The 14,069-nt window shown below is 46.7% G+C and overlaps 1 protein-coding gene across 1 annotated transcript in view; it reads left to right on the forward strand.

The window, feature by feature from the left end:
* Positions 1-254: 254 nt before the first annotated feature.
* Positions 255-14,069, forward strand: part of LOC144791209 (heat shock protein beta-7-like) — a 52,666-nt gene continuing 38,851 nt past the window's right edge. The window contains exon 1 of the mRNA XM_078665859.1: positions 255-463. Within this exon, the coding sequence (XP_078521985.1) occupies positions 280-463 (184 nt within the window). The 5' untranslated portion in view covers positions 255-279. The remainder of the gene's footprint in view (positions 464-14,069) is intronic.

Consider the following 14,069-nt stretch of genomic DNA (forward strand, 5'->3'; position numbering starts at 1 on the left):
CCCCCACCTCAGATCGCTGCGAGAGGTGCCTCCCCGACAGCAGAGCCCCTGACTTGCCCTTGCACGGTCTCAGCCAGTCTCGCGGCGTCTCCTATTCCCTGCGCATCCTTCTGCCTCCATCTCTCGTTGTGTTTTCCTCTGCACATCACTGTCGACACTTCTCCATTCGCCCTTCCCTCGTGGCCCGGCTTTCCTAAACTCGTTCCCCTCCTCTCTTCCCCTGCTTTCCTGCCCCTGCCTCTCTTCCCCCTGTCTCCTACCTTCACTCTCTCCCTCGTCATGTCCTCCCGCAGCTCCTCGTCCACCTACCGCTCCTCGCAGCGCTACAGCGCCTTCGGTTCCAACTCCTCGGGCGAGCCCAGCTGCTTCGAGCCGCTGATGGAGAGCACGCGGGCCCTGGACCACGGCGGACTGCGCCGCAGCTCCTTCGGGATCCCGCCCCGGGAGCCCTTCAGGTACTCAGGTGGGTAAAATCACGAGAAGATGTGTATTTTTTAGGTCTGGCCGCTTGGCAGGCACAGCTGTCAGACCTACTGTTAACACTTCTTTAAAATCTACAGAGAGTGGACTTTTGAGTTGCTCGGGGGAATAGGCGTTCCCCCCTCCTGATGTAGCTATTTGATGTATCCTTCCGCCTCTAAAGGAGTGCTTGCGGTGTCACGCATGAGGGGCTACTTAACATCTCAAAATACAATGACTCATTGCATATCTTTATATCACAGGTGTTTTTTTGGTGGGGAGAGCCAATACTTTTTTATTTTGTGTTTTCACTGCAGCAGATTTTTTACAAATCTTTTAATCAGGACTCAAGATGCTAGTGAGACCTACTGGCTTTGCCAATGCTTGTTTTAGGTAGCGCTTTACACCGCGATTTTTGGCATCTTTACACGCTATAAATGGCTGGTGTTGTCATCATGAGATTTAATATTACCCAAAGTATGGACCTTAGAATAATGAACTGGACTTCCCAGGTTTAGGACTCAGGACCTGCAGTTCACGTGCTTGTAACGCATTGGGCTTTCTTGTGGGTTTAGAGTATTCCAGGGATGACCTCAATGGGCCAGAACTGGGGGTACCATGTTTAGGGGTGTCCTCCATGGAATAAAGCGCTTTCACAGCCAAATCGATCAGTCGGGGCTCAAAAAGAGTATTCTGTGGTTCTCTTCCAGCCCAGGTGCGACAAGTGTACAGCAAATGTAACATGTGCCCTATAAGATCCACGTTAAATGGGCCCCTAATCCCCTCGGACAGCTGTATATGGGGTACAGTTGGGACCTAAAATCCACAGTCCCCAGTGCTACTGCACCAGACGCACTAATGGTAGCTGCATCACTGGGAGGGACCTTCATGGCCCAGGTGAGGAATCAATAGGAAAACCATCAGTGGTTCATCAGTCCATGCCTGTGGGGCCTTTAAAGGCCATGACTAGTGAAGCCTCGGCCACGGAGGACTCGGAGGACCAGATCTGAGAAACTCTCAAGCGGATCCTTCATTGGCCAGACCTGGAGAAACCTCCTCAGTGGGGCCTTCATAGGCCAGGACTGAGGACTTTTCGTTTAGAGGTGATCTGAATGGTCCGTGATCAGTAAGCCATTATCCAGAAAAACCTTTTACGGCCAGGGGTAGGAAAACCTAATCTGGAATAACTTGATGATCCCAAACGGGCAATTCCCCATCCAGGGGTGAACTTGAGGGACCCTGGCTTGGGTGACCTCATCTATGGGGACCTCAATCTGTCATGGATGGTCACACCATGGCCTTGTGCAGTAAGACCTGCCTATATATGGACAGAGCAAAAGACACACTGTTGATGGACGGAATGCAGAACAAATCAAAACATTCACCCCAGTCAAGAGATCTGGGTTAAATCCATCATTCTTTTGCTCACCCTGCCACCCCAGTTCAAACCTGGCCATATGCAAATCAGTCTTGACCCTGTGCCTCATGGGAACAGTCCAACCCGAACTGCCAAGCCTGGTCCACCCTGGACCGGAAACAAGCATCCTAGGACCGGTTTTGGGGTTTCACCCCTCATCAGCCAGGCTAGCTTTAATCCAGTGGCACAGTGAGCCCGGGACGCACGTCTGGGCATACCTGGCACACTTAGGGCTAGAAAACAAAATACAATTGGTGTGGGGGAGCGCGGGAGGGGGAATGCACGGTGGGAGGTAATAATTAAAAAAGAAAAAAAAGACTTACCTTAACTTGCCATCCAGCCGCCTGAAGCGTTGCATTGTGCCCCGGCGAACTTCCTTGTCCCAGCAGGCACTGGGGTAGCATCACAGACTCCCCGTGCAACCTTGCGCTGCTCTTCTATGAGAGCAGTGTGGGGATTGGCCTGAGCGGGCTGAAAAGACGCTCCGCTCAGTTCAGGGAGTCTGTGGAATTTCTTCAGCCTGGCTGCTCAATGCATCTTTGCTGGGGAAACCGAAGTGCGCATGTGAGTTTTGTTCAGCCTGAGACGAATGGACAAACACACATGTGCACTTAGAAGTGCACACAGCACTCCTCTTACTCCCTCCCATGCCGCAGCCCCGCCCTTCCCTGCATACACTGGCTCAGAGGCAGTAAGTGAAAAATAAAACAATAGTAAAATATTTTATTTTTCACCTTCTGGCTCCGAGCCAGTGGGAGCCGCCCCTGGGAAAACTATGATAGGTGAGGCTTTGGGGTCTTATTTTAGAAGAATCTTCAAAGGCCAGCTGGTGACAACTCAACTAGGACCACCATGGACCAGGGCTGATAACATTCCTCCTTAAGAACCTTGTACTAACCAGGTTGGCTAGTGACACCTCATCCAACAGAACCATTATCAGCCAGGACTGATTTTTTTAAAACCATCTTTATAGGCATTTTCCAATATGTTTGTTTTTCGAAGAAACAAGGTGCACACTTTACAAACTGGATGAGTCAGCAATTATTTGTCAGCTCTAGGTTTTTCTCATAAAAATGTTCATAACATCAAAGATATGCCACTTTGGCTGCTGGAGTGTATGAAATTCATTATATCATAGTTGACATTTATTCACGGTGGAGACAATTGACAAAGTCATGACTACCGCAGTGCGTGCTGTATCTTTGAACTAGTGGTGGGTGAGGAAGTAGGAAGATAGGTACAGGAAGGATGAAAAAATCTTGATCAGGGGTGGGCAGGGAAAGTGATGACAGCGGGGTGAGTGGAATCACTGGGTGACAGGGGCTTTGCTGGTTGGTAAAACACAGAAGTGGAACAGCGTGGGTGGGGTTTTTTGCCACTATTAGGTTAATGTTGGATCTGGAGATCTCTCCCAAACTTTTTGCTTTCACCCTCCTGTTTTCTGAACCGGTTTTTGTTGGCTTTTAGGACTCTGCGCACTTTACCACTGCTAAGCAGAAGTAACGTGCTTGTGCTTTCTCCTTTAAATATGGTAACATTTAATTACACCAAATTGGATTTTTTTACTTATTTCACAGTCCCTAGTAAAGTGGCACTACATGTACCCAAGCCCTGTAAATTAAATGCTTCTAGTGGGCCTGTAGCACTGATTGTCCCACTCACTTGAAGTAGCCCTTTCACACATGTCTCAGGCCTGCCATTGCAGCCTGTGTGTGAAGCCTAAAACTGCCATTCGACCTGGGAAAATAAACATTTTGCCAGACCCAACCCTTTATTTTTAATGCCTATAAGTCACCCTTAGGGTATGCCCTAAGCAGCCCATAGAGCTGGGTGCAGTGTATTTAAAAAGTTGGATATATACTTTTACGTTTTACATGTCCTAGTAGTAAAAAAACTCTTACATTTGTTTTTCACTACTGCAAGGCAAACCTCTCCAATAGGATAACAATGAGCCACCCTATTACCTTTAATAAGTGCTAAGTTTCAATTAGGAGCAAGTAGGAATGCCAAGGTTTTGATCTAAAAGAATTGTAAGTTAAACTCTCTTTAGTGGTAAATTCTGATTTAAAGTCACAATTCTGGAAATGCCACTTTTAGAACGTAGCGATACAAAAGGGGATGAGGGACGGAGCGTTTGAGCAAATCAAACACTCACCCCCAGTCAACTGATCTGGGTTTAATCCATCACCATTCTTTAGCTCACTCGGCCACCCCAGTTCAGACATGGCTATATGCAAATCAGTCTGACCCTGTGCCTCATGGGAACAGTCCAGCCCGAACTGCCAAGCCATGTCTTCCCTGGACCGGAAACAAGCATCCTGGGACCGGTTTCGGATTCATAATCGTCATCAGCCAGGCTATCTTGAATCCAGTGGCCAAGTGAGCAAGGGACTCACGTCTGAGCATACCCTGCCACACTTAAGGCGAACAAAGCGATACAAAAGGGGATGATGGACGGAGCGTTTGAGCACATCAAACACTCACCCCCAGTCAACTGATCTGGGTTTAATCCATCACCATTCTTTAGCTCACTCGGCCACCCCAGTTCAGACATGGCTATATGCAAATCAGTCTGACCCTGTGCCTCATGGGAACAGTCCAGCCCGAACTGCCAAGCCATGTCTTCCCTGGACCGGAAACAAGCATCCTGGGACCGGTTTCGGATTCATAATCCTCATCAGCCAGGCTATCTTGAATCCAGTGGCCAAGTTCGGGCTGGACTGTTCCCATGAGGCACAGGGTCAGACTGATTTGCATATAGCCATGTCTGAACTGGGGTGGCAGAGTGGGCTAAAGAACGGTGATGGATCATACCCAGATCAGTTGACTGGGGGTGAGTGTTTGATTTGTTCTGATGCTCCGTCCATCACCACCCCCTTTTGTACCGCTTTGGCCGCCATAAGTGTGGCAGGGTATGCTCAGACGTGAGTCCCTTGCTCACTTTGCCACTGGATTCAAGCAAGCCGGGCTGAAGACGGCTGGAATGCCAGAAACCGGTCCTCGGAAGCTTGTTTCCGGTCCAGGGAAGGCATGGCTTGGCAGTTCGGGCTGGACTGTTCCCATGAGGCACAGGGTCAGACTGATTTGTATATAGCCATGTCTGAACTGGGGTTGCAGAGTGGGCTAAAGAACGGTGATGGATCATACCCAGATCTTTTGACTGGGTGTGAGTGTTTGATTGGTTCTGATGCTCCGTCCATCACCACCCCCTTTTGTACCGCTTTGGCCGCCATAAGTGTGGCAGGGTATGCTCAGACATGAGTCCCTTGCTCACTTTGCCACTGGATTCAAGCAAGCCGGGCTGAAGACGGCTGGAATGCCAGAAACCGGTCCTCGGAAGCTTGTTTCCGGTCCAGGGAAGGCATGGCTTGGCAGTTCGGGCTGGACTGTTCCCGTGAGGCACAGGGGCAGACTGATTTGCATATAGCCATGTCTGAACTGGGGTGGCAGAGTGGGCTAAAGAACGGTGATGGATCATACCCAGATCTTTTGACTGGGTGTGAGTGTTTGATTGGTTCTGATGCCCCGTCCATCACCACCCCCTTTTGTACCGCTTTGGCCGCCATAAGTGTGGCAGGGTATGCTCAGACGTGAATCCCTTGCTCACTTTGCCACTGGATTCAAGCAAACCGGGCTGAAGACGGCTGGAAGGCCAGGAACCGGTCCTGGGAAGCTTGTTTCCGGTCCAGGGAAGGCATGGCTTGGCAGTTCGGGCTGGACTGTTCCCATGAGGCACAGGGTCAGACTGATTTGCATATAGCCATGTCTGAACTGGGGTGGCAGAGTGGGCCAAAGAACGGTGATGGATCATACCCAGATCTTTTGACTGGGTGTGAGTATTTGATTGGTTCTGATGCTCTGTCCATCACCACCCCCTTTTGTACCACTTTTAGAATGTAGGCATTTTCTTGTTCTTACCATTTGGTGCCTGCAGACTATATCCTGGGTCACATGACTAGGTGTAGCTGGTAGTTGGTTTTGGGGAATAGGTGTTTGCAGGATGAGCAATCTCTGACTTGATAGGGGGGTATAGCTGTCACCCTACCACTCTTGCACATCACAAAGACTCTTCCTCAGAAAACTTACAAAGGGCTTGACATCATTCTTTTGTGCCTCCAGACAAGCTGGGGCCAGGTCCGGGAGTTTGGGAAATCCAATTCAAGTACAAAGACTTATGACTTCATCTACAAGAGCATTCATGGTCCAGGGCTGATGGCAATTCACCCAGAAGGACTTTGATTGGGGAGGCCCTACAAAACTTCTCGTCGAGCATCAAGCCGGTGACACACCACTCATGAGGACCGCCATGTGCTGGGACTGATGATGCTTCATCGATAAAGCCATTCATTGGCCAGGGGTGATGACACTTTGTCTATGAGAACCTGCATGGGCTTTGTCTGATGTACTGCCTAGTCGGTAAATTGGGCAGCATGGAATCTGCTCATTGGCCCACTTAGCATCAGCAGAAGAGGGAGGGTCATTAACGGTGGAAGAAGGTTTGACTTTTCAATAATGAAATATAAATCTCCAAAAATTTAGAAGACAGTGGAAGCTTCATGATATACAAATGCCATTCATGTAAAAAAATTGAAACAGAAGTCCACTTGGCCGAGCTTAATTGTAGGTAAATTAATGAATCAATTAATCAATCAGGGAATTGTAAGCACGCTACTCACCGATGAGGATCTCAAGGCGCTGGGGGAGGGTCCACAGATCGGTTTAGCTGAAGAGCCAGATCTTGAGGGTCTTCCTGAAGGTGTTCAGGGAGGGGGCGCGTCTGATGTCTGCCGGTAGCTCGTTCCAGGTCTTGGCTGCAATGGGGTAATATGTAGAAATGTGGCTTTTTTGGATGTCACTGTCATTCATGCAATGCGTGTCGGTTTTTTCCCGCCCCTAATACAACACTGACTGCCGTGACAGCCTAGAGGCGCTATCAGAAATCGCACTTAAATTTAGACCTAAAATTAATAACACAATTAACTCATTCGATCAGATTTAATAGCATAAAACATGCCGGCCCTTCACAGCAAATAGAAAAACATTTTCAAAAAGAGACTCAAAAATGCCCTTGATCAATTTGGTATTAAATTGACCATAATGGGAACAGGAGCAGATCTGTTTGGCGACCTCGTACCATCATTTGACCATCATCACCTTGGCTTTCCACGCCAATATTTTATCTCATGTGGTTAGTATGCGCATCGGATCTAAACAGAAGAGCAGATGTTTTATTGAGTTTATGAACAGTCGTAAGTGTATTCAGGTGGACAGGGGCTGACATATTAATTTATTTTTATTTGTCAGTGTCCTCATCTTAGCAAGTGTATCGATTGGTAACCATGACAATTTACAGTGAATCTCGGATGGTAGCCCTTATGTTCTAAGATGGGAAATCAGGAATTCAATTTAGTTTTGAATGGCCTGTAATTCAAACAATATCTTTGTGAGCAAGTCCAATAAACACTGTCATGCAGCATTGCATTCTGGACTTTACAGCAGCCTGAATGAGCACTCTATGGTGGTCCTGATGCAAGGAGAGGACATCTCAAAGAGGCTGTACAGATGATAAAGGGCTACTTGGGAATATTGTTAACCTGTCTCTTCATGAAGGGTGGTCATCAAACACCTGTCTCAGGTTACCCAAACTCCCTGGGGTCAGTGCTGTGTCCAGAGAGTCAGGCCATGTCAAAGGGAGGCTTTCCAAAGAAGGGCACCCAACTAAGAAAAATGCAGCCTTATTACAATTAAGGTGAATGCAGTCCCTTGTCTATTTCAATTCACCCGCCACAGCATCTGGTGACCCTAAACAAAGGTTGTGAACCTGACACCACAGACCAAGCTCCAATGACCAGCCTCATTAATGCAAACACATGGGCTTTTGAGCAGAATGAGAAATAATGCAAATCACTGGGGACCATCTGGTAGAGCAAATATTTAAGATGGTAGAAAGACCCCATTTTTAATCCTCTACTACACCCCACCCGGTTGGGTGAGGCATTATCTGAAAATGGAGTGATCCACAATCTCAAATGCATCCTGACCAATATCAGTGCTGCTGGCCGCCTTCTTTCTTCCAGAACTAGCATTTGCTCTTGAACAAAACATCACAGTGGAGTCAAACGGGTAATTGGCCTAAAATGTGGTTGTCTGTTAGGCAGGACGACACTCTTACAAATTGGTGGACATGGGCGGAAACCTCTGCCTCCTTTATCTTCCTTGTTTATTGGAGACCCAGGCCTGGCTGATGTGCCCACCCCACCCGCCGGAGTGATGTGATGCTCTGTTATGGTTTTGTAGGGTGTGTGAGGCGAGTGGAGCTGTATAGGGTGCTTTGGAGTAGTATGAGTGGAGTGGGGCTGTGTGAGATTCCATGCGGTATGAAGATCCAGGATGGTCATGGTACCTGGGGCTGTGGAGCTCCGGGACGTTCCCTGGGATTTCGTGAGTGTTGTGGTGCTCTATGAGGTATTTGCGGTTTATTTTATTTGTGCATTTATTTTGAGAGTTTTATATAGCGCTGGCTAGACCCGGAGGTATCAGAGCGCTTTACATAAGGTTCCACAGAAATTACAAAATTACATCAGTTACACGTTACATCAGCTACTAGAATTCTTTTTTTTTTTTTTTCAAGAGAGTAGAAGACTAAATAAATGGAGCTTAGAAGGGTAAGGGGGTATCGATAAATATATGCGACACATTAAAGAGCGAGAAGGGGAGACAAATAGAGCGGATAGGGGGAGAGGAGGAGTGAGAAGGGAGAGGAGAGGTAGACGGTAGGAGAGACTAAGGGAAAATCTGCCCAATGACCGACTGGGTAGGTGACGGCCGAGGAGGGAATCCATAGCCAGTCTCCCCTTTAGCTCTCAAGGTAGCTCCATCGGGCATCAGTCAGATCGCTAGGTCTCTAGGTTACAACAGTTACAGGTTACATTGGTTGCTGGAAACATTTAAATAGCATATAAGACAAGATTAATGGCGCGAGGAAAGGTACGGGGGTAAGGGTAAAAGGGAAACGAGGAGCAAGATACAACGGGGAGACAAAGGAAAATGTCTGCCCAATGTCCGGCTGGGTAGGAGATGGCTGGGTGGGAAGTCCATAGCCCATCTCCTCTGTAGCTATCAAGTTAGCTCTACCGAGCATAGATCAAAGTGCTAGGTCTCCGCTGTCGGTGTCAGATCATAAATTGCAGGTTACATCGTTACAAAAGGTTACACAGTTATTATGCCCACATGCATCAAAGTCAATTGCATTCGCAAACGGTGCGAATCGCAATTTTTGGCCGTTTGCGAATGCAATTGACTAATTTGGAATGCATCATGCATTTCGCAATTTTAGGAATCGCAACCATGTTGCGATTTCTAAAATTGCGATTGCATTTAAGAAATCGCAATTTCAGATTTCTTAAATGCAATGCATGATCATTTTTTAATTGCGAATTCGCAATTTGGAAGTGGTAAAATAGCATGAAGATGACCTTCATGCTAATTTACCGAAAACATTCAAATATGCACAAATTGCATTTTTGAAAGTATTAATTTACACACACACATGCCCTTGGGGCATGTGTGTGTGTAAATTGCATGTGAAGTTCCATTTCAGGCGTGCAGGAAGGGGTTCTTTGGACCCCCCCCTGCACCCTTGAAATTGCATTCACATTTTACGAATCGCAATTTGAAATTCGCAAAATGTGATTGCCTTCCCATTCCTTCCTATGGGCCTTTTGGCCCATAGGAATCAATGGGAAGGGTTTTCCTTAATTGCGATTCGCAAATTGTGAATCGCAATTAAGGAAAAATACCGAATCGCAAAAAAAAATGCGAATTTTTCATGCATTGCAGTTTGCGATTTCTAAATTGCGATTCCTTAATTTTCGCAATTTAGGAATCGCAAACGGGTGCAATGATGCATGTGGCCGATGGAGCCTGGCAACATAGTGACAAGTAAGATCGAGACAAACAAAAAGGACATATACGTAAGGGAACAAGCAGGCAAGGGGAGAGATTCAGGAAAGGAGGGCGTAAGAGCAGGGGAAGCTCTGTGTGAAGCTCTGTGAAGTTCCTTGAAGTTGAATGACTGTTGAGGAGCACTGGAAGGTTCAATGGTGCCGCTTGAGTTCCGTTAGGTTCCTTGTAGTTGTGCGAGTAGTTTGGAGCACTGGTGAGTTCCTTGGAGTTGCCTGAATGGCGTGGAGCTCTTCGAGGCGCCTTGAAGTTGCATGCGAGGAACTGTGTGAAGTTCCATCGAGGTGCCTGAGTGGTGTGTACTTCTCTGAGGTTTCTTGGCGCTTCATGAGCAGTCTTGCGCTCTGGCTTGCATGAGTGGTGTGTACTTCTCTGAGGTTTCTTGGCGCTTCATGAGCAGTGCAGAACCCTGGCGTGCGTGAGTGGTGTGTACTCTGTGAAGTTTCTTGGCGCTTCATGAGCAGTGTGGCGCTCTGGCCTGCGTGAGTGGTTTGGAGATCTGGGGGGCTCTTCGGCGGTGCATGGGAGCTGAGGAGCTATGCTTCAGGGCGCTAAAGGTTCAAGTCAGAATTTATGGTGTCAGCGAGAGAAGTGGTGCCCGGAGTGAGGGAATAGGCTGAGTGAGCGGTGCCGGGGGGCGCCCATCAAGATTGCCTGAAAGCGCGAGGGGGTAAACGATGCACGTGAGGCCGCGAGGGCTGGAGGGAGCCCCGCCCCCCCGAGACGAGGTAATCGGCCCTTGGCTAGCTGGCCCCTTCACCCCCTCGAGAGAGAGGCTGGGAGAGTTTGGAATGATTTTCACAGGTGATAAGACATTCGATTTTCCAAATCATTAATCTTATCGCGGCGCGCGGGGCCTGGAAACACTTGTATTCCAGTCACAGCCATAAAGGGAAATGGACTGAAACAATCCGGAGACTTAAAGAAAGGGGGGAAAATAGAGAGGGAGGGGGCGGGGCATGGGGGAAGAGAGGGGGCGGGGCATGGGGGAAGAGAGGGGGCGGGGCGTGGAGGAAGGGAGGGAGCGCGCGTGACTCCAGGCGCACGCGGAGAGAGACAAGAAGCCATTATATAAAACTGTTATATATGATTTATGGGAGTACGGATGGACGCTTCAGGGCGCTAGGAGAGCGTGGCAAAGGGGCGAGAACAAACAGAAACGTTAATCATTCTCCATCAGCCGGTTGGTGCACCTGTTGTAACAACTGAGAAAAAAATTCTTGCAACACTCTCAAACCAGTAACCCCTGGTAATAAAGCATTATTGATCGTAAAAAAGAGAGCCTGACAAGGGAGAGAGAAGAGAACAAAGAAAATGTTGGAAAGCAGAGAGATTGTGAATATTTCACTATACTAATTCACCACTAATCCTTTATGGGTTCCGGAGTAGCGTGGTACTCGCTGAAAAAAGCGCTTCAACACCCCATCAGGGGTAACAAGCGCTATTCAAATGCAAACCTTTTTCCTTCTTCTATCCCTCCGCTTTACTTCTGAATCCAAATAACTGACTAAGCTATCCACCACTCAAATTACTTTCATATTTCACTGTACTAATTCAACAATAATCCTTTTTGGGTTCCGGAGTAGCGTGCTATTCGCCGAAAAGACGCTTCGACGCCTCGTATGGGGTAATAAGCGCTATATAAATGCAATTACCGTATTTTCTGGCGTATAAGGCGACTGGGCGTATAAGACGACCCCCTACTTTTCCTTTAAAATATAGGGTTTGGGCTATATTCGATTGCTCATAAAGCTACCCTGGCATATAAGACGACCCCTGACTTTTGAAAAGATTTTCAAGGGTTAAAAAGTCGTCTTATACGCCAGAAAATACGGTACAATACAATACAATGATACTGTAAATGTGAGGGAGGGAGCGTACAAGAGACGGAGATGGAATTAGAGAGCCGGAAAAGTACAACATTGTGAGTGTGAGTGAGTCTGAGGGCCTGTTGATGATCTGCATTTAGGAGTAGCAAAATTTGGACTGAAAGAGAGAAAGGGGAAGATGGAATTGGAGACCAGGGAGCCAGAGACTGTTTCTTTGTGCGTCCCAAGTTGGCCAGTTATGCCCAGACGTGGGTCCCTTGCTCACTTTGCCACTGGACTCAAGCTAGCCTTGTTCAAGAGGGGTGTTACCCCGAAACCAGTCCCAGGATGCTTGTTTCCTGTTCAGGGAAGAGCTGGCTTGGCAGTTCGGGCTGGACTGTTCCCATGCGGCATAGGGTCAAGACTGATTTGCATATACCCGGGTCTGAACTGGGGTGGCGAAGTGAGCTAAAGAACTATGATGGATTCAACCCAGGTCTGTGACTGGGGGTGAGTGTCTCAAAAGTCAGCGCTCCGTCCATCATCTCCTTGTGTTTGCTTTGTTCGCCCTAAGTTGGCAGGGTATGCCCAGACGTGGGTCCCTTGCTCACTTTGCCACTGGATTCAAGCTAGCCTGGCCGATGAGGGGTGTTACCCAGAAACCAGTCCCAGGATGCTTGTTTTCTGTACAGGGAAGACCTGGCTTGGCAGTTCGGGCTGGACTGTTCCCATGAGGCATAGGGTCAAGACTGATTTGCATATGGCTGGATCTAAACTGGAGTGGCATGGTGAGCAATGGAACAGTGATGGATTAAACTCAAATCTGTGACTGTGGGGTGAATGTTTGAAAACTTTCAACACTCCGTCCATCCTTTTATTCTGTGATGTAGTCAGAGGCCTGTGCCTCCATGTCTCCTAACTTTTCTGTGCAGTGGTGTCCACCACAGTAGCAGAGATCTCTGCACACGTGGGTGTACGTTTTAGTAGTAAATGTGGGAGGGGCCAGGGAGGGTGGCTGAAAAATGTGGAATACTTAGCACTAAACAGGCGGGGTTTAAGGAGGGATTTATGAGATACATGCTAAAAAAAAGCATCCACGGACAAAACATGTAAGACCATTTCAATTCTCAAAATTATGTTTATGTAATGTTAATTTTTATGGTTATGTCATGGCATGCCTGTTGTTTGGTAAAGGTTAATGATTATGGGTATGTTATGCTAATGGGTATGTTTATGTTGTGTTATGTTACGTTAATAGATTTGTAAAGAGCAGCAAATATCCCAAAAGTGTCCTGGCACTCAAACACAGGGAAGGAAGTGTCCGAATCAGAGCCCAGAGACAGCGCTGTCAACCAGCTGGGGATCAGCCCAACAGGTCCTAGTTTTTGCAAAGGCCGGTCTTCAAAGCCATCCTGAACCTTAGCAAGAAAGGGGCGAGCTGTACGGGACCTGGTAGTTATTTACAGAGCTTTACCGCTCTCACTGAAAAGGCGTTGACATGTGCGCAACCCTGTTTAAATCTGGGCATAACCAGTCCAAATGAGCAAAAACAGAGTGATGGTGTATAATCACCAAGCTTCTGGCTCAAGTACCGAGGTCCACTGCTACAAACTTCTTTAAATACCAGGCAAAGGGACTTTAAGAGCACCCTCTTTATTACCGACAGCCAAGGCAGTGATTTTAGGGCCACAGATGTTGGAGAGAAGTGAGGGTGCCCCAAGGCCAATCTGGTCACTGCGTTTTGTATTAGTTAGAGTTTGGAGTAATAAGACCTTCATCCAGTCGAAAAAGAAAGAATTTTAATATTGCATGCAATGTAGAAGGTGTAGAAAGAGTTACAGAAACCCTAAAGGTGTTAAAAAAAAAGTGTCAAATGTACTCCAGCCCAGTCTTGGAGTACGTCAAGCACCACACACAACCAACCACTGGCACTGCAACACCTCCCATAGAAAAAATGGAGGCAGGGAAATGAGACCTCATAGTTAATAATGGTAAAGTACTTACATTATTTTTCCATTAAAAGTATATATATGAATACACACAATATATATATAACTATCAAACAAATATATAAATATTAATATTTCATACGTTAATATCAAAGTTAATAAACTTTTAAACTTGTATTCAAAAATTAAAATCATTTAAATTAAACAATTTCTAACAAAATGTACTACATATTAAAGAAAAAGTAAAAAAAAACTTTTGTGGGTGGAAATTATTGTCAACAATCATTTATAAATCACAATAATATGTTTACATTGATGAATTATATAATACACATTTAATTTTAATATTTAGTCTGCTGTAACACTTTATTTTATTTGTCCCAGAATGAAAAAAATATGTAAAAGTAATTTACATTTATATTTTATATTAAAAGATTTTTAGATTTTATTTTAAACACTACTAACCTTTAAATA

The sequence above is a fragment of the Lissotriton helveticus genome, chromosome 11, assembly GCF_964261635.1.
Source record: "Lissotriton helveticus chromosome 11, aLisHel1.1, whole genome shotgun sequence".
NCBI lineage: Eukaryota > Metazoa > Chordata > Amphibia > Caudata > Salamandridae > Lissotriton > Lissotriton helveticus.